At 29.8% G+C, this 21,702-nt stretch overlaps 2 protein-coding genes across 2 annotated transcripts in view; both read right to left on the minus strand.

Moving 5' to 3' along the window:
* The window catches only part of LOC129905555 (mucin-12), a 312,257-nt gene extending 302,955 nt beyond the window's left edge, over window positions 1-9,302 (minus strand). Inside the window, exon 1 of the mRNA XM_055981045.1 lies at window positions 8,912-9,302. Coding sequence (XP_055837020.1) covers window positions 8,912-8,920 — 9 coding nt within the window. The 5' untranslated portion in view covers window positions 8,921-9,302. The remainder of the gene's footprint in view (window positions 1-8,911) is intronic.
* Window positions 9,303-16,907: 7,605 nt separating this feature from the next.
* LOC129905524 (NADH dehydrogenase [ubiquinone] 1 subunit C2) lies at window positions 16,908-17,651 on the minus strand. Its single transcript, XM_055980994.1, has 3 exons — window positions 17,417-17,651; window positions 17,155-17,298; window positions 16,908-17,090 (listed from the first exon to the last, which is right to left on the minus strand). Exons 1-3 carry the CDS (start codon window positions 17,562-17,564, stop codon window positions 17,041-17,043), a joined length of 342 nt encoding a protein of 113 aa, XP_055836969.1. The 5' UTR covers window positions 17,565-17,651; the 3' UTR covers window positions 16,908-17,040.
* Window positions 17,652-21,702: the final 4,051 nt, after the last annotated feature.

Below are 21,702 nucleotides of genomic sequence, written 5' to 3' on the forward strand. Positions count from 1 at the left end.
GAACCTCTTCTCTCTTGAGAACTTATATTTTATAATCCTTTGAAACACGAATTTTTTTTATTATTGTCATTAAAACCCACGACAACGCATATTTTTGCTCCTAAAAGTTGGTATCCTTGGAATGTCAGATTAGAAGTGAACCCATTCCCTCAACCCACACCATAATCTTACCGCACGAACACAACAACTCAATCATTTTCACTTGTTCAACTTGAACATTGTCTGTCTAAAAAGGATGCTTAGAAATTTGTTGTACATAATTGTGGTATAGTGCGGAGTGTCTACCGAGGCGGTACCAGAGGATTATGTAAATTCAAGGGTTCGATGTGGCCTATACACAATTTGTAGGTTCCTACATGACATCGCACTCTTCTCTTCTTATCATTGTCAGTCATCGTTGTCATCGTTTTGATGGGTATACTCTCTCTCATCTTCTTCCGAGAGAAATAAGCCCTGTCGAATCTAATTAAATTTTCATCTTAAACTTCAAGCTATATCCGTTTTTATCGTTTTGCAATTAAAGATTCATGATTTGGTATTGCAGTAGGTATACCTACCCTATAACTACCTGAAGGCAAAAGGCAGTAATGTTTATAGCGATGCCAGAGGGGATGGTAATTTACGTTGGGAATTTATAACAATACGCTGATTATTATCAAGAGATGCCAGAGAGTCCTTATTAATTGGGGTAGGTAACTGACTATGTAGGATTTTGAGAGGAGCGAGAAGCTTGTGTAAAGGAATTATAATGTTTAGTTTGTATATTTCAGCCGTAAGGAGGCGCTGACTGGTATTGATGTTCAGTATATTGTAAAAAACTTTAGTAAACATAATAAAGCTTTAGTCTCGCGTCTATACACAATAATAATTGTCAAACCCTCTTACATGCGCCATAAAATCGCTACTGGAAGGAGGACATCTTTATAAACAAAACATTCAACCACACTACGACCGACAGTTCTATTGTTCTTGTTCCATTAGTTTTTTTCTCTACTTATACTCTCTCTCTCTTTCTTTTAACAAAAGACACGAACGAAAGAGTTTACTAAGCTGCGGATGCTGGAGCTCTATACTCCAAGTTCTACCTACGTTTTTCAAAGTTTAATGAGTTATGTGCTTCTTCCTGTCATCTTTCCTGTGCCAAACCTGTCTGCTTGCTTGCCTGCTAAACTTGCATTTACGATGGAGAATAGGTATAACTATGCAACTTCATCTCTTTCATTCTTTCCAACATCGTCGTTGGTTGTTTAAACAAACGTCCTCAAAAGTAAAATGCAAATATTTGTCTTACGCTAAAGTTCCGTTTCAATGGCATTTCACAGAGAACATCCCAGTACTATATAGGAGTAGTTTTTGTATCACGTGTTATGTTCGTGAGCTTCTTAATTGAACACCAACGAAATGAAGTAAAGGTAGGGTAGCTATATGCTCGCACTCAAGTCCATGAAGGTACATATACATAGAAGAGAGTATTATGCACTTGACTGCTATGTTTTTAAGCTATCAGATGGATTTAAGGTATGCGAACGGTGCCGAAAATATATGTGCTTTTTCCGAAAATTTCACGAGAGTGCGTTTACATATTAATGATGTCCTGATAGATTGTTTACTTGGCTCTATGAACTTCTGGAATACAGAGAACAGGGAAGAATCAAAGGAGGTTTGGAGGTTTTTAGCGCCTTGATAACGATTTGATAGCTCTAATATACTGTCAGAAGAACACATATCTTGGAAAATCCTTAAACAGAAACTTCAATAAAAGTTATCTAGGAATGATTTCTTAGACACATTGAAAATAAACTTTAAGGAAAGATTTCTCAGAATCTTAAAAGAATCTCAGATATTTCCGGCAAATATCCTAACGAAAGGCATCTTTTTGGAACTATTTAGGACCTTCTAACCAGGCAGTGTCTTGAAAAAGAACAGAAAGAAAGACCTCTGAGTTCCTAACCGATAACTTTTAGGACCTCTTGGACAAAATTTAGTTGGGAACATTCTTTTTAAACCTACGAAGCTTTTTGTAAGGGAGATCCGACTAAGAACGGACTTTGCATTTTCAAGTCAAATCTCTTGGTAGGCATAAGTCCATGAGCATTAACTTCTGATGCATTTAAAAATCTGTAAAATGTTAACCTCTTTTTAAGTCTCAACGGCTTTTTAAGCTTTTAAAGTCGCTGGAATTTTTTTGGTAAAAGTTTTGTTTAAAAAAGCAGCAGGTATAACTTAAAGGCGTGCGTTTCAAGATTGCTGCCAAGACAATTTAAAACTGGTAAAAGGTCATTTGTCTAGCAGCCAAAGATGCTGCCACCGCGTGAAATCTTTCTATAGGTACATTTTGAACCCTCTACTCTCAGTTTTCGTATTTTGAGGGGTCTGATATACTTTCTATTCATATTTCTGTTCAGAATATGAATAACTATACAAAAATGAGAAATTTCCAAAAAAAAATTGGGAAAACTTGGCTTATGTTGTTTCTGAAACAAACAATTATTCCATATTTTTAGTGAGTGTGAACTATGAGAAGAAAATGCAAAAATTTTATAAACATTTTTAAATTTAATTTTTTGTGAGAGTGAGTATTAAAAGCATTTGCTTAGCAGGTCATTAATCCCTTTTCACAATTTTTTAACGAAAGTTCTACCTATACTGAATTAATGGAAGACCTTCGTTCCGAAAAAAATTCATTTTTTTGAATTGAGTACCTTGCCTACAGTTCACTTTGTTTTTATATTTCTAGCCATGATGGTGTTGAAATAAATTTCCGGCCTTGTTTCTTTAAACAATCTTTAAAAGCAAACCCTCCATACAGCACTGTGTAATTCTATTCTAAATTCTACTTGAATACTGCTGCTGTTTTTGGTTGCATTATACACCTTACTTTGTACATGTATAGTAAGTAGAGTGACGATGATATTCATTTTTCGGATTAAATTCAATAGGTAAACGAGTATACTTCGCGAGATCATAATAAAGACGACTGTGTGTCGTCGTCGACGTCGTCATGTTGTTGATATTGAAATTGAATTGAAAATGTGTTTTGGTTATTAGTGAACGTCAGATGGTTGATATTTTACTTATACGAGTAGATACTCATATGAGAGTTAACTTAACTTTGAAGGTTGTTTGAACAGAAGTTGAAAGTTTTTAAGGATTTTATGATGAAAAGAAAATGTGTAGTTTGGAATTATAAGGATACCTTTGTATGAATATTGTACGTGTTATTTGAATGAGTTTTTTCGTTGACTTTTTGACTATATTATAGAAGAAAAGTTTTTGGGTTAAATTTTATAAATTCATGAGTCGACTTTTCGTTTTGTCTATTTTTAACCTTTTTGTTCATTTTTCCTTAAAAGGTTGTTAACAAATGCTAAATGTACAGGCATTTTACACAATCTTTCAAGAATGCCCTACCACTTTTGTGTGAACTTCAATTTGTGTCTCAAAAGTAACTATCATGGTGATGCAAAAATTCGAGCTTTTGAAATTTTTTTTTAATTAAAACAACATTATATTAAAGTATTTTTTTCTCTATACTTATTGGAATGCACTTAGAAATGTATTCCTTTTGTGAAGAAAAAAATTAATTTCATTTATAAGTGAGCTTCAGATTCATTTTTCAACCGTCATTCTGGGAACGCTTGTTATGAGATAGATTTAGATTGAAATACTATTTTTTGGTGATATTATGATCAAAAATCAAAACCTACATTGTGAGATAAAAAATTCAAAAATTATATTATGGTCAAAACGTCATTTCCCGGAACATTTACGAATTCTGTTTTTATTATTTTTAATCAGCATCCTATCCAAATATGGCAGGAATTCAAAATATAGACTTTTATTAATAAAAATTACCAACAAAATAAAGTATACATGCATGCATTATGTATGTAAGTACGCCACAAAGATAAAACTTTTGCACAATGCACAAAAATGAAAAGTCTCTTAAATTTTTGAAAGAAAATTTCTTGCATAATATAGTGTCACCAAAAAACTTGCAAAGGTACAATATTTTTTTCAAGTCAAGTCACAACGTTTTTTAAACTTCAGTTTTAAGGTACTCTATAGTAATTATGGACTTTAGTTGAAATATCATTGGAAGGTGTACCTATTTTCCTATTTTCAGATGAAAATCAGGCCAAACAAAATATTTTTGTTAACTTTTTATAACAAAGTTCACTTTGAAAAAATAAAATAAGTCTTTCCTTGAGAAAACGGGCGGACATACTGACTATTTCACTTTTAGTCTATTTTGTCTGTTTTTCATATTGGAACAAAATTCGTGTTGATTTTTTTCAAGAATGATTGATATAAAGAAAATAATTAAAGAGGTTTTAGAGATAAAAATCTTTAAAAAAAAACCTATATTTTTTGTTTTAGTTTTTTCCTTAACGCAGATTCTAGGATTATATTATTCCTTCCCCATTCGAAATACATTATTTGAAAGAGAAACAAATATGTATTTCTATTTTGGGCTTTTGGCTATTGAGCATTTCATACGCAAATTTTGTAATGACCATAAAATATATTTATTTACAAGCTTAGTGATTAATCATAAGCGCTCAACTCGTTTTATTACAACGATGCATCATCTCAATGAAAAAAAAAATCCATAGAAAAAAATGTTCCACATACGCCACAGTGACCGTTAATTTTTTAACTTTGTAATCATTAAAAAAGTTGTCTGCCGCTGTTGTCTACCTAATAGTTGATCTTTGTTCGCTCTTTTTATCTATCTCTCGTATAAATGTTTTAATTAAATGACTTATCATGACGCAGCAAAAGATTAAATTAAGCATCAAGAAAAAACAAAACAGCATTTTTGGACCAGGAATGAAGTTTTCCATTAATTATTGTGTTTTTTTTTAAAGTAAATTTTAGTCATTAGAGTTTCCTACTCAAAGGAAAAATGGATAAAGCACTTCAATAATGCTATCGTTAAAAATCTTTTTTCTTATGCCAAAAAATTAAAGAAAATTCCGGGAAAACGGTTAGATGCAAAAAAAAGTTGTTGAAAAGTATAAATGGTTCTAATTCTGGTTTTTAAAATCACTTGCAATTTTGAGATAATAGATTTAGGATTTTTACTGTGATAGCTGAGACGTTTGGAATTTAATCTATTTTTGTACTTAGATTTTGTTTAAGTTCTTACATAATTAGAACTTTAATAGTTCTTAAATAATTAAATATTTACATTTCAAGTAAAATGTTTTACATTTAAAAAAATAATAAAGATTTTCAAGCGAAATTAAACATTTTTTTTCAAAACCAGAAAGTTTTAAAACTAAGTTCAAATTCAAAGTAAGTTTCCACCATTTTTGGAAAATTTTGGAAAACCAAACAGGTTCCTAGATAAGAACTTTCTATTTTGTTAAATTTTAATCTAGAAAAAATCTGTAAAAAAAATTACTTAATTTTCTAGTCTGACGTTATAGTTTTTCAAAAAGTTTTAAAAAATTGAAAAAATGTACATATCTACCTAGTTTTTTTGTTTTTTTTTTTAATTATTTTCCAACACTAAGGGCCAATTTATTGAGCCTCCATTAAATTTTGAAATTTATCGTTTTAGTTAACAGCGTCGTTAAACTATTGACGCCTTTAAGTATACGTCATTAAAAATTCATTTAATTCACTCTACTTTAGTTAAAGTCTTTTCTTTTAAATGGAAACTTAAAATTTAAAACTCCATTAAAAATATCCTAGGGATTTTTTAGTTTTTGAAAAATAAAACTGTCAAAAGCAGAAATTTGTCAAATCAAATCTTTTTAAATTTGAAGATTTGAGGGAAGGAAAAACAATACAAAAAACATAAGAGCTATGGCCCGTAAGTATTTTGGAGCCGTAAAACGCCAGGCGAAAGCACACAGACGAGAGTAACGATATACCATCAGTGGTAACCAAAGACTGTTACAATTGCAATGTTTTGGGATGATTACATTATGCAGCATCTCAACCCTGATTAGTTTTACCTCGTGATTCTTTTAAAGTGGAGAAAATTATCTAGTTTCTGGTAGATTTATTACTATATGTGCTTCTTATGCACTCGGCGAAGTAGATGAGAAAAATCTTAAATGAAGTGTTGTCTATTTAACCCTCATACGTCATACACATAGAACAAAATTTCTGGCCGTAGGCATTTTAAATTGAAACTTATTTATGGAAGAAATACCTATGAATAAATACCTATGTCCCTACAAAAATATTCTATTCTGGACTGTTATACATTAATACATAATTTTTGTTTTTGTTTTAATGATTTCTTAGCTTATTTCACGAACAATTTTTTTTCAAAAAAAATAATAATCAAATAATATTATATGAAATGACATCTGTCGCTAACGGAGAGTGAATAAATAGAAATCCTTTTTTAAACCTCCATTTGCTCTAAAAATCCCTCTTAAAAGGTCGATTTTGGCTTTTTAACTAAAAAGACTTTTAAATTTAATGCTCAATTAGTTAATGATGTCAAACTTCAAAAAAATCCTTAACAGAGACTGAATTAAACGAATTTTGTTTTTAATTTAAAAATTCCCATTTTTAATGGCGATTTAAGTTTAATGGAGAGTCAATAAATTGGGCCTAAGGGCCAATTTATTGAGCCTCCATTAAATTTTGAAATTTATCGTTTTAGTTAACAGCGTTGTTAACTATTGACGCCTTTAAGTATACATCATTAAAAAATTCATTTAATTCACTCTACTTTAGTTAAAGTCTTTACTTTTAATGGAAACTTTAAATTTAAAACTCCATTAAAAATATCCTAGGGATTTTTTAGTTTTTGAAAAATAAAACTGTCAAAAGCAGACATTTGTCAAATCAAATTTTTTTGAATTTGAAAATTTGAAGATTTTAATTAAAAACAATATATGAAAAAACATAAAAACTAAGGCGCGTATTTTTTTGGAGCTGAAAACACAAGACAAATTCCCACAGACAAGAGTCGCGATATACAAAAGTGTTCTGAAATGTTCTGAGATGATTATATAATGCAGCACCTCAACCCTGATTGGTTTCACTAGTAGTTTTTTGTTTTTAAGTGGAGAAGATAAATCTAGGAGATCTAGTTCTATATGTGCCTTTCTGAGCTAAGAAATGCATTTTCTTAGAATTTTCTTCTATTAAAAATCTAAAATGAAGTGTTGTCTCTCCCCTCTAAAATATCAATGAAAGAATTTCTGATGAGTTGCAGTCATTTTATATATGCATTACTTATTTATGGAATAAATACATTTACATACATACATATGTACCTACAAAAAATTCGCGTCTGGACTTTATTCATAATTGTTTTGTTGTTTTAATATGTTTTAATAATTCTTGACGTTTTTCAAATAAATTAATAAAATTAAACAATAAAGAAATGACATTTGACTCTAATGGAGAGTGAATAAATAGAAATCCTGTTTTAAACCTCAATTTGCTCTAAAAATCCCTCTTAAAAGGTCGAATTTGGCGTTTTAACTAAAAGGGCTTTAAAATTTAATGCTCAATTAATTATTGATGTGAAACTTCAAAAAAATCCTTAAAAGAGACTGAATTAAACGAATTTTGTTTTTAAATTTAAAATTCCCATTTTTAATGGAGATTTAAGTTTAATGGAGAGTCAATAAATTGGGCCTAAGTGCTGTACCGAAATTCGTATAAATCACTTACATATGTTCATATAATTCAATTACACTGTTCAAAGTGACCTTTACCTACTCCATTGTCTTGTGGACTCATCAGTTAGATCCTGTCGTACCCTTTAGTAAATATATTCGAGACACGTAAGTGTACCTATTCCATTTTTAATTTAAGAAGGTACCTATTCTACTGAACTAACATTGAAAGCTATTGGTATAGTTTCCTAAAAGTGTGCCCTTAATAGGTAGGTACCTACCTACTTTCTTAACTTGAAATTATATCATAGAAAAAACCTAAACGTTTTTATACTTTTAAATCTTTTAATCCATTAATGCTGTAATAACTTAATGTTCCCCATACTATTACATTTATTCATATATACCACTTTGCACCACAAATGTATTACATATCATTCACTTGTCAGCCAAACTTCAACATTTGTTTTTTTTTTTTTTTATTGCAATTCTTCACTCTAAAGGACATTTTTGCTGAATTATATTTCTACAGCAGTCAAGAGAAAAACCCTACGATAGTGATGTTTACCTCCACCTTCACATCACCTCCCTCCCCCAACCCTCTTCAAATCCACCCTCTGTTTGTGAGCTTAAAAAACTATCTTCTTCCACTTGTTTTTCCATAAAAAAAAAACCGGCAGATAGGTACTCTCCAGTCTCGTTGGTTGACGCATAACCAAAAAGGAAAAACCCTAAAGAAGAAAAATTTCACAAAACCCCACCCATCCTTAAAAAAAAAAAAGAAAAAAAAATATCAAGCACCAAAAAGTGCACTCTCAAGTTGATTTTCCATTTACAAAAATGACTCATAGCCTCTGTGCCGGTTGGATAACTCTGATGAAGGATTTTTCTCATATTTATTTTTTCTGTTCGTCATTTTCTTTCTGGTTTACCCCCATATTTTATTTTGTGTGGATGTCCTTTTTTTTCATTTTCCAGGAAACTCTCAACGGTAATTAAGGGCTGTTTTTTCATTTAACGCCTCTTTAATGCTTTTGAATTAATTATTCTTACAAATTCAATCACCTCTCTCTTGGAAAATAAAAAAGAAAAATCAAAATTAATGAAACGAAAAAACAGATGTCCCCAAAATTCCTTCACAATATCAATCTCAAATTTATACCAGCAAGTTCACAGTCATATCCAGAGTTTTTTTTTCCACCACCCACCACGTTTCACGTACACTTAAAGGACGACCATAAAAATAACAAAAATAAATATCCGCCCCGAGTCTATAAACGAAAATAAAAAAAAAGAAAAAAAAAATCAATTACCTTTGCCATAATCGAATCCTGAGAGAGGCAGGAGCTGAAACAGTACCAACAGCTTCTAGTCCTTTTTTTTGAAGGATAACACACAAACACACAATACAACGACAACCCACTTCCTAATTTCTTCTCGTGATTCTTCTTCTTCTTCCTCTTCGGTCCTATTCTTTAGCTATTCTTCAAGAAAATCAATCCAATTGTCCCGTTTAGCCAAGTGTAGATGGCAGAGGAATACGAATATACGAATGCGAATATACCGAACACGAAATTTCGGGCGGCTTTCACAACAACACGGGGACACACGGAGTCAGAGTTGGGTCAAAAATAATGTTATCCTTGATTTGTTTTGTGTTTGGGGATGATATTGTATTTTTTTTTTTTTTTTTCTTAACGTTTTTTGGGGGAAGTAGGTCCAGTTTATTTGTTATGCTTTTCGCCTTTTCACAAATAAAGGACGAAATTCTTTTTTGACGTTCGGGAAGAGAAAATGGCCAAATTTAATTTCAAAAAAAAAAAAAAAACAAAAACAGATGTTGCAGGACACTCACTTTTTTCTTAGATCCTCTTTATCATCATAAATACAATATTCAAAGCTCACGGAAATATGTTTTCAAAAATTCAGAGCAAAAAATAAAATATTGGACAAAACAACAACAATTTCCGTTTCTATTCAAAAACTACACCCCCACTTTTCTAACACTCATTTATATGTATGTAGTCGAACTAAGAGCATGTAGGTAGGTCGACAAGAGTATAGTATGTATGCATTAAAAGGTGGATATTATTATAGATGTGTGTATTGTATAAGTACATGTGTATCCTTTTGTGTAGATTTTAATTAGAGATAATTATTATAGCTATAGCAAACGTTCTTTTTCTCTCTCTCTCTCTTGTGTCATAACATTTATAAATCAGTTAACGTTAACCACGCCGGATATTTTTCGTAACCAACATTTTTTTCTTTCCTTTTTTTGGGATTTCATAAATTTCAGAATTTAGGATTTTTGAAATATAATCCTGTTTTTATTTTTAAGAATTTTTTTATATTTATTTTATTGATTTAATTAAGTACAGCTTTTTTTATACATAAAAAAGAGAATTACTGTTAATTCACTTTCTTCTTTTTGTATTTTTTTTTTTTGTATTGTTAACAACTAACACTGTATCTGGATGGAAACGCACCGCTTGACAATTTTTTTTTTTATTATTATTCCGTTCTCCTTTCTAGACCAACTTCGGAAACTCAACTGAGTAAGGAATTTTGGTGGAAAGCATATGAGAGAGTTTGATGTTATAAACTTGAGTTCCACAAAAAAGTTTACAGTGGATTCTTTTTTGGGGAGCTGAGCTGAGCTGGCATGGCAAATGGGGCCAATGGGGGTATTATGGATGGAGAAGATTGTTAAGTTGGTTGATATTATGTTGGTAGTCTGGTAAGAGTAAAATAATGTGCAAGAGAGAGAGTATTTTTTTTTATAATGCATGCGCTCTGTTTGGAAATCTATAAAGTAACCGATGTAAACAACAGTTTGAAGGGGTTGTTGGGGTGGGAAGGGAGAGGTGGAGAATATTATAATTTGGAATGGAACACATTGTAAAATTTTAAGTTGTTGATCTTAGAGGAAATGTATTGGTTGTGTGAAATTGATTAAACACTTTATTTTGATATTTTGTTTTAACAAATACAAAGTTAAGGCTTTGATATTTTATTTAAGTTTTCAAGTGAGCTTAACTTGTATTTTTTTAATTACTAAGATATAAGCTTTTGGTAAAGATTCGCAAGTATTGTTATAAAGTATGCAAAATTTTTAAGTTTTACTATAGTAGGAAATTTATTGTATTGCCACGAAACAAGAATTGAACTTATTTATGCCTTATTCTGAAAACTAGGTCAATCTTTCATTAAAAATAATTTTTTTTATTCTCGTTCAATGCAATTAATCTAGCTGGAACTGGAAATAACAATAACTCGATTCGAAAAGGGGCTAGAGAAATCTAGACCAGTAAAATGAACGACTGAGTTTTACGCTCGAAAGTGGCCTTTTAGTGTTGCAGGGACATTTGAACAATTTGAAAGGTAGACTGATTACCTACTCCAAAAAATAACAGTTTGCATTAAGATTTTTCTATAAAAGAAAAAGTTACACATACACCACAGTGAACATGTTTATTACCTCTTTTTTAATCACTGACTTAAGAGTTAAATAACTTGACTTATGTAGGCCATACAATGGCTGTTTAAAATTATATAAGTTGTTTCTCTGACAAATTCCACTTCCACTTTAAAAAACAATCAAATCAAGCTTGTTTAAAGATCACGCTTAGACAATGAAAAAAAAATTGGTCTTTTTTCACAAAAAAAATTATTTTAAGGTTTTTAAAAAAAAAAAATCCTGTCATAGCAAGGAACAAGTTTCAATCGTTTTGGTATTGGGATTAATTTTGCCATAAATTCACACTTATAAAAAAAACCAAAAATTTGAATAAAACGGGCTCACCTACATTTTTGAGAATCCAAAAAATACAAAAATAAACCTATCTTTTGTTTAGCTTTTTCGTAACGAGAATGCAGAAATGCTTTTTTTGAAGGCCAAATACAAGTCATCAAAAAAATACTTGTAACAGCCTTCCCTAAAAAACGCTTCATTCAAAGTTTAAAGTGAACTCAACCTTCTGTATTCTGTTTGTTAAAGCTTCATATGCATACAGACTGACGGAATTTCAGACCACTTTTTCCACAAAGTATGTTTAACTTATAATCTCAAATTTTAATTTTTGTACGAGTGCATAAATTAAAATATGGTACTCAAACGACAAACGACAAAAGAGCAAACAAAATCAAATCAAATAACAAAAATTTTCATTGTTTGTTTATTTCTTATTTGGACAAGCTTTTTTATTAAGTTTTTTGCTCAATGGAACCCTCAGTGAGGTTACTTAGCATTAATACATAAAGAACTTTTATTATTTTTAAATTCATTATATGATTCAGAAAACAAAAACAAAATTATTTTTATGTATCTCGTTTATCAAAATTATTTCATTATTCATACAGCTGAAAATAATATAACCCCATCTGGAAATAATCAATAAAATGATCGAATTGGAAGGCAGCGGCGTATCACATGAGGAGGGTGTGGAGTTAATTGGGTTTAGGGTACTCTAGAGTTAATTTAATGATAGTAAGAGGCGTTTAGAGTTTGAAAACTTAAGTATACAATATTGAAGTATGTTATAGTAAATCAATACGAAATAATTTTTTTTTTTTAGTTTTAAGGGAAAAATGTAAAAATACATATATTTTTAATCTAATAATTTTTGCCAATTTGAAGGATTTTTATGAAAAATTATTTCAAAATGGACTTTACTATTTTGGAAAAGTAATAAATTTAATAATTTAAAACGTTTTAGTTGATAAAATAACAATTTTTGATCAAATAAAACTTTTCAAAAATTGGAATATTTCAGATTACAGGTACGCTTTAATTTTTTGATTCTAAAGAAATAATACCAATAAATCTTGTGAAAGTTTACCTACAAAAAAAAATACTACAAAATTTGAAAGTTACCGGTCGCGCGATAGGTAAATTTTACACTACCCTATCATTATGTTTGATTTTTGAATTAAGTTTGAATTTTTTAAAAGAATACCAATAACCATTTTTGTTTTACCAAAAAAAATAACATTCCATTACAAAATGTTACTCATACGCCACAGTATCCGTTATAGTTTAAATATTGAAAATTGATTGATATCTCCTTGGCAATAACACCACTTGCGCTCAAATTAAGTTCATTATGCAATTTTATTCCTTATGCTGAAGTGAAGTTGGCATCTCCAGATGCAAATTTATTTTACAAACTTGTGTGGTTCGCTTATTATTCCATGATAGCCAACCACTTTTGTTTCCTTTTTTTCAAAAATATAACAAAAAAAACTTTGTTCACAATTACCTTGATATAAAATGTAAAGCAGACAAAGGAGAATGGGCAAGTTTGTATGGAACGTGGACGTTACGCGGCCAGGAATGGATTTGTTATTTTTTTATGTAATTAAGGTTTACATACATTGTGCACAAGTTTTATGCTTGTGACGTACTTCAAAAACGGATAAAATGCATTTTTGCATTTAACACTTTATATAGATTATCTCATTGTTATAACTTAATCGTGTATTTTAAGTGCAAAATATGATACTCTGTCATTTTCCCTGAGTCTGAATACCTTTATCTTGAATATCCAACCACTAGAACCCAAACTATTAGCAATTTAAAACAACAGTTTCAAGCCTATTTTGAAAGTTTTGTTAGTTTGAATTGTTTGAAAACTTTCGAACAAAATCTTGAAGTGGTTGACTTAAAAATCTTATATTATGAGTTCTATTGGTCGGATTTTCATGATTTATGTCTTCACACTCAGGGAAAATGACAGAGCATCATATTTTATGTTCCAAATAAAAATATAAATCAATTTGTCCCTCATACATTGAACAATGCATTAACAATACTAATACTGGATTATCTTGCGTTCTTAATGCAATACAGCGAAACGTCCATAGTAATTTATTTATTTTTTTATTTATTTCAAATTTACGATATTTCATCCACAGATTTTGCTTAAATTTAATATAAAATTATAATGTACATTATGTATTATAAGGTAAATTAAACAAAACATAAATATAATTATGTAATTCAAAAATATTCTTATAAGTGGCTTGGGATCATATTTAAAAGAATGGTTTTAAATTGATACCTAGGCATAAACAAATCAAGATCTTCATAATACATATTAAATAATCTACAACAGTGAGAAATTGGTTCCCGCTGTCCATAATTAGTAGAATGAGGTATTTCAAAAATAAATTGCCTTATCCTTAGTGGTCTAGATGGTGCGTAGATATTTATGAATGAAATTAGATCCTCACAATCTATATCACTACAAAGTATATCACGGATGAACACAGCACTATACATTCTACGCCGCGGCTCAAGAGCTTGCATTCCGAGTAACAAGCATCTATGTACTTTGATAATTCAAATGAGTTTGTCCAGACAATTGAAATGTTCTCAAAGAATATCTCAAAAAGTTTTTCTGAATTTTTTCAATCCTATCTGATAATTTTTTTGAAGTTGGGTTCCAGATAATACAATTATATTCCAAAATTGGACGAACAATATAACAATATATAGCTTTAAGTGTATATGGATCTTTGAAATCCGACGAATTTCGTTTGAGAAAGCCAAGCATAGAGTTTGCTTTCGACACGATGTAAGTAACATGAGATTCAAAAGTAAGCTTGTCATCGAAAATAACACCCAAGTCTTTTGATTCATTGACCCTGCCTAAGGAACTTCCATTAATATTATAATCTAAAATTATGGGACTATGTTTCCGAGTTTTTCCTATGTTATAATTCTCTCATTTGATACCAATTTCATTAATGGCCGCTCAACGTCCAAAATGCCCATTCTCCTTTTATTTCTATTTTGAAATAGTATGCAAGATTTTGCTAACGAAAAAAAGTGATGGAATTTGTTGGAGTACTGGGACGGATTTAACTTAGCCGGGATACCTTCTTTATTTTTCTCTAACAGATGAAATAACCAATGCAGTCAAATGGCAAGGTAAATTCTTGAAATAAAATGACATCAAACTTATCAATGCTCAGTGCAGACAGAATATCCAACGAAATTTTTATTAATACAGATTCTCAGCATTGTTTGTTGCTTGCCATTATGAAAGTAATGTCGTTTTTCTCCATGAAACTAGGGAGTATAATACAGTTTTTTTCTGCAATGATTAAATTTATAGTAGAGTAACTAAAGCAAATTATTAGGGAACCCGGCCGAACAGCTCTGATTTTGACGATTTTTTTTTTTTCAAACGTAGGTAATTAAAAATTCTTTAAAGTCTATAGATTAAAAATTGCCGGTGTTGCCGTATTGTTTTTTAAAATTAAAACTAATTTTTTTTTAACAAAACCATTTTGTTTGCTTAAATTTCATAAAACAAATGATAGCAAAAGATTCTCTAGGTAATTTAAGGAAAATATATAAAAGGCAGTAAGGGACAATCTTCCATCGTTTAAGCGACAAATGCAATTTTCTAACATTCTGACCTCAAACACAAAAAAATAGTTTCAAAAAAAAAACGGCAACACCTACAATATTTTAAAATACGTTTTTAAAAAGCCAGAAGCTCATTCTTATCTCTTAAATTTAAATTCACTAAATTTATTCAAAACTTTTTGAAAAAATGGTCCTCAACCTCAGAATTAAAAAAAAAAATGTTATTAGAAAAATTTAAAATGACTTTTTTCCAAACTTTTTCTAATAAAATATGAATTTATAAAAAAAAAATGTTTGGCCATAAATATTATCAGTTGAATTTCGAAGCAAAAAAGGTAAAATATATCACACTTTTGAAAAAAAAAATGAAAAATTACTTCAATTTCAATAATTTTTTTTAATTAAAACTGAATTTGTGCATTGAAATAAATAATTTTCTCAAAGACTGTGGTAAATAGGAACTTTAAATTTAAATATTTAACTTTCAATAGTAAGGGTTATTAAATGAATAAAAAATAATTTTATGTTTAGACGTTGAACTTTAAAAAAAAAATAAGTTACATTTTTTTTCAAAACTTTTATTAAAAAAAGTTCTTCGAAAATGAAATACTTTTTAATTTTTTTCATAAACCGTAATACATATTGACATTTCCTTTTATAATTTGAAATCATAATAAATGCGGCCAAAAAAATTTGAAAATAAATACATTTTATATTACGACCAAGTTTAAAAAACGACATGTTAAAATTTTTTCAATAATTTTTTTTTTTTTTTTTCAAGAAAAAATTGCATCTATCGCTTGAACTATGGAAGATTGTCCCTCACTCCCATATATTTTTTTTTCCTTGAATTTCCTAGACAATCTTTTGGCATCAATTAATTTATGAAATTTAAGAAAAATTTTTGAAAAAAATTTGTTTTTGTTCACAAAAATCTTCAATTAAATTTAAAAAATCAAAACGGCAACACCGGCAATTTTTAATCTATAGACTTTAAAGTATTTTTAATTACCGACGTTTGAAAAAAAAAGATCATCAAAATCTAAGCTGTTCGGCCGGGTTCCCTAATATTGCCAATTTTTGATCTTTATTTACTCCACTATTAAATGAATTTATTTTTTGTTCTTGAACTGTGTGAAATTTTTCTATACGTAAAAAAACTTAAAAAAAGGAAAGAAAAATAAAACCGGAATAGATACTCCGGAGTAAAAGCTTTGTCTTTTGTGGCGTAAAGGAATATTAAAATCACAAAAATGAAAATGAAAATCACAGCACTCTCAGTACTAAATTCGGCACATTGCTAAATAGGCTTTTCTATGTTGCACCTATCTGCTCTTAGTGAAGAAAAGGAAAACGTCAAATAGCCTTGTAGGTACTTGGTCGACAATTTTTCAAAAAAAATTTGCAGACAAAATTGTTCAGTTCTTAAAATAAATATACATTTTTCTCAAAGTTAAAAATATGAATTGACCAAAGGGAAATCAAGTTATGTTTATGACATATTGATACTTAAACTTACTTAAACCTTTATATCTATTTTTTCTGTAAGTTTTAGAGCAATGTTTAACAGAAAATTAAATCTTTTAAAAAAATGTACTTACGAGGTTCAAGCACAAAATTATAGAACAATTTAAATAAAAGATTCACACCCAATGAATAAATCTAAGGCCCAATTCCGCAAGAGTGAGTTTTTCTGTGTGAGCTTTTCTCTGCCTTACTAAGGCAATTTACACGTTTTTTTCGTGTACAGAGGAATTCAATCTTGCGGAATTGGGCCCCTGGTCTCATTCTAGTTTCTAAAGTTCGCATGTAGCTTTCATATCAACTCAATCATTGTATTCAGAAATTAGACAAATTTTCCAATTACATATTAATTTAATTGATTAGGGACAAAAACACCTTATTAAATGTCACAGAAACAGCTTTGAAAATACCATTTAACATGTTTCTTTATTAGCTTGATAAAATAGCCCTTTATGCCTATTTACATCTACATTATTACTGTACCAGCATAAGTTGGTGTTGAGTTCTATTGTTTTAATATTTGGATAAGGATTTTAATAATTAACGAATTGGTTGCCAAACTTCCAAGACATCTGCGTACTTCTTGCGTTCTACAAAAGGAATTAAATCATTATCAAAAGAGTTATGTTATTTTGTTTGTTATCATTATCTTACCAGGAGTTGGAAAATCTTCTGGATGCAGGGAAATGTAATGGCGAAGCACAGCATCACGATCGGCAATGTGTTCATTACGTTTCTTATCAAAATACACACCAGCGCTAGCACCAATTATTGTGAAAATAACATGTTTTTGGATACCTTTAATGTAAATAAAACATTTTATTAATAATTCTATTCATTTATAAACAATATAATTAAACAAAAGGTTAAATCCAAAGCAACGATGTTACGTCATGTCGTCTGTAGCAGCACTTACCCGACCATACAGGCCTTCTATAAGCGAAATTGTGGAACAAAGCCAAGCCACATCCAGCGATAGCGGCTGCAGCAGGATTGAAGACCTTGAACATAAAGGAAGGTGTCCGATCCTGGCGGTTTTCAAGGAGTTCCAGTGGAGAAACCATTTTTCTCAGGCAGTTTCGTGAAGGCAGACGGAGAAAAATATTCTTCTGATTTTCGAATTCGTCAATTTTCTTGAAATGACAGATTTAAACGTCAGAATATAGAAATGTCAAAAAATATTTGAAGGAAACACTGAACTGATTTTTTTCGTGTCGGTTGTATTCACAATAATACTTAGGTGAAGAGCACACCATGCTTAGAATTTTTAAACTGTTTAAACTGTTTAATAACCCGGTCCGACTAGGCACAAATGAAAAAATATTACATAATCCTGTCTTCACTACAGTCTTAGTATAAAGCCTAGTACGCTGCTGATGCGAAACGAACAATTTTCAAGTCTCCAAAGTCGACAACGAAAATGCTAACGAAAAAGTATCATCGACTATTCTGTCAAAGTCAAAATAGAAGAATTCAAAATTAATTTAAAATCAAGAAAAATCAACAGAAAATAATTTTTAAAGCAAGAAATAAATGAATTAAAAGTGAAAAAAAAACCGTCAACACTGAGGTGCGTTCTTTTTCTAACAATAGTTAACTATTGTTAACTATCGTTAACTTTTGTCGTTCCTTAAGCCTAGTACGCAGATCGCGCTAAAATTTATCTTTCATACAAATTTCCTCCAAAGATAAATTTTAGCGAGGATTTTTAGCCAGGTAGTACGCAGTTCACGCGCTAAATTCGAATTCTCATCTACTACTTTTGCAAAAAGTCTCCACTCAATTTAGCTCGCGAAATAATGCTCAGCGCATTTTTTCACAGATAAATTTAGACATTTTTGTGGTTGTTTTTGTTGCTGCAAGGAATAAGAGGCAAAAAAAACCTTGGAATATATAAAAGAAGAGGAATAAAACAAAATGAGAGCGTAAAAAAGGTATTCTGCAGATAAAAAAAATATGTAATGTAATATTGAATGTAAGCTGGTATAAGTAAATGAAACTGTGATTCAGCCGTTATTTTTAAATTTAAATTTATCTTTTCTTTTAGCGAACGCGTGTAGAGATAAAAATTGTCGAGATAAAATTTAGTTTAGCGCTATCTGCGTACTGGGCTTTAACTACAAAATAGTTACGATTTGTAACTATTTGACAGATGAACATCGTTCCTAAACTCGTTTTTAAGTGTCAAATAGTTACAAATCGTAACTATTTCCAACTAACCTCCATGATATGAGTTGAACATTCATGAGATTGTTGATGTGTCAAAGTGTATGTTTTGTTTACAAAACAAACTCAAAGATTTTTTTCTTGTGGAAATAAGCGGAAAATATGAAAATAAAAGGAGAATTTTGTAATTTTTTGATGAAAGATAATTTATTTTGAGTAAAAAACAATTTTTTTGTTATAATAATGGAAATAAAAGTATTCTCAAAAGAAATTTAGGTGGTGGTTTGACAGTCTAACAATATCTAACAATAAATCGTTCCTAAATGATTTGTAAAAAATCCAACGATTTCTAACAATGGCACTTCAACAATAATTTTTGACATAACAACGATCGTTGACTATTGTTAGAAAAAGAACGCACCTCTGCTCTTGGAGTCAAGAAAAATACACAGGACAGTAAAAAGTAAGTGACAAATGAGTAAAAACTCTCCAATTTTTCGCTAGAGCTGCGTACTGAAAAACGAAAAGCAAAACGAAATTTTTCCCTCAAGATTTCGTTAACGAAATTTTGTATAGAAAATTTCGTTTCGCTTCAGCAGCGTACTAGGCTTTAGGAAGTACCCAAACAGACCATTCGAATTTGAAAACAGAAACGAAAATTGAATCCGTACGGATTGAAAACGGTTGTTCTGGGCTCGAATTACGGCATACGTTCGTAAACGAATGGTTGCTATGTGTCCCTATCGTTTTCTAATAAATAAATAGAGACAGAAATAGTCAAAACGTTAACGTATGATCGTAATCGTGTGCCGTAATTCGACCCCTGATTCCCAGACTTTTTTATTGGAGAATATACATCCCTATTCTGCTATCCATCGGAGGGAATAATCTCTAAGTATTCACCAATTACCATTCTGCTATTCATCGGGGGGAATCGAAACTCACGTCGGTAATATCGGTAATGTTGTTCGGTATTCCACTGTTCACGTGAATGAAGTTGCTCCATACATTTGCAAACCGCATACAAAATGTTGCGGATCTGTCATTTTTGGTTATAAAAATAATTCACCATCGTTAAAATTAAGCAAAATGCCACTTCTCATAAATTTTTAAGTATTTGTTAGTATGTAATCTGTTGTTTTTATTTTTTCTATGGAAAAAAAACACAAAAACAAACTTTTTTTCAATTTACTTCGTCGCCTTATTTTTTTAAGTTGACGTTCACTTGGACGTCAAATAGGGGTATGGTAATTCAGTTCACCCGATGGATAGCAAAATGACAAGGTAGAGTTAAAGTGAATCGGATCTAAGATTCACGTGAATAGAAGAATAGGGCTGTATTTCTTTAAGAAATCGGCACAAATTTAATTATAAGAAATTACCACGTGCAAGAACATAACCTCAAAAACTGTTTAGAAACGAGATTTTTGATTTTTCTAATAGGAATAGGTATCTCAAAAACGTGATAGGATAGAATTCTTCGGATCCGAGCTCAGCAAACAAAAAACCTTTACAAAAGATTAATTTCGAGTCTGTAACAAAAATCTTGTGAAAACCATAGTGAAATCGAATAGGGCAGACAAATTGTACGGTCTTAGAATTCCATTTACATTCTCACGTTATTGTCATTTTTTAACTATTTTGTTTTGGCATGTGACTTTTATAATAGCCGTTTAACTATTTTCTAACTATTTTCTGTTCAAAAATAGTTTTTCTCAAAATTTTATTGAATTCTATTAAGTGGCTATGCAAATAGTTACAAATAATTATTTTTTCTTTTCTCTGAGTGTATAGGAATTAAACAGTCGAGATTTTGCCATTTTTGCGAGTGAAGTGAAATGACTCACCAACTCACCTTCTCATCTCATCTCACCTCACTCGCAAAATCGAACAGAAATATACGTAATGATAATGAATAACGAATCATCAAATTTCTTTCTCGAAAAATCACAAAAGTGTATGATGTACTCCGAAGGTTTTTTTCTGAAGTGCATATGCATGTTCTTATATTTTTTACATTCTGCATGCACTAAATGCAATTGAATCCATTTTGTGTAGATATGAGTTTTATTTGCGTTGATTTATTTTATTGTCTTTCATTTTATTTTATTTTATTTTGTTTTATTTTATTTTATTTTATTTTATTTTATTTTATTTTATTTTATTTTATTTTGTTTTGTTTTGTTTTATTTTATTTTATTTTATTTTATTTTATTTCATTTCATTTCATTTCATTTCATTTTATTTTATTTTATTTTATTTTATTTTATTTTATTTTATTTTATTTTATTTTATTTTATTTTATTTTATTTTATTTTATTTTATTTTATTTTATTTTATTTTATTTTATTTTATTTTATTTTATTTTATTTTATTTTATTTTATTTTATTTTATTTTATTTTATTTTATTTTATTTCATTTTATTTTATTTTATTTTATTTTATTTTATTTTATTTTATTTTATTTTTTTTTAGCATGATGAATTGCCAGGGTCCTGGCCAACACGCCAGGGCCCCGACTGGACGTAATATTTTATTTAAAAAAAAAATATTGCCTCAGGAGCCCCCAAAAAATAAAACCGGTTTTTTAAAATAAAATTATATATTATCTTAGGGCCTCAAAAAATGCAACTTGAATAATTTTAGCGACCAACAAATGACAGGGGCCCAAAAAAAATTGGGCGTATACGTAATCCCATTGCAGTGACGATTTTTATGAAATTTTCCATTACGAACGGCTTTGGTGATTGTTCCTCAAAAATTGTAACAAATTTCCGATACGAATGGAATTCGTGATAAGGCCGACTGTTGGCCAATGCTTTGCTATTGTTTCTTTTTTTTTTAATATGAACCCTGTTTTAATACTACAAGCAAACGTACTATTAAATAAAATAACCCACAAATATTTTCACAAAAGAAAAATATTTTATTTCTTATTCGATAAATAAACATTTAACTATTCTACACACATTTTACAAGTAGTTTTCAAAGTTTTTAATTTATAATTAAATTTTTATTCCAAAGTTTGATTTGTAC

Source organism: Episyrphus balteatus, chromosome 1, assembly GCF_945859705.1.
Source record: "Episyrphus balteatus chromosome 1, idEpiBalt1.1, whole genome shotgun sequence".
In the NCBI taxonomy this organism is placed as follows: Eukaryota; Metazoa; Arthropoda; class Insecta; order Diptera; family Syrphidae; genus Episyrphus; species Episyrphus balteatus.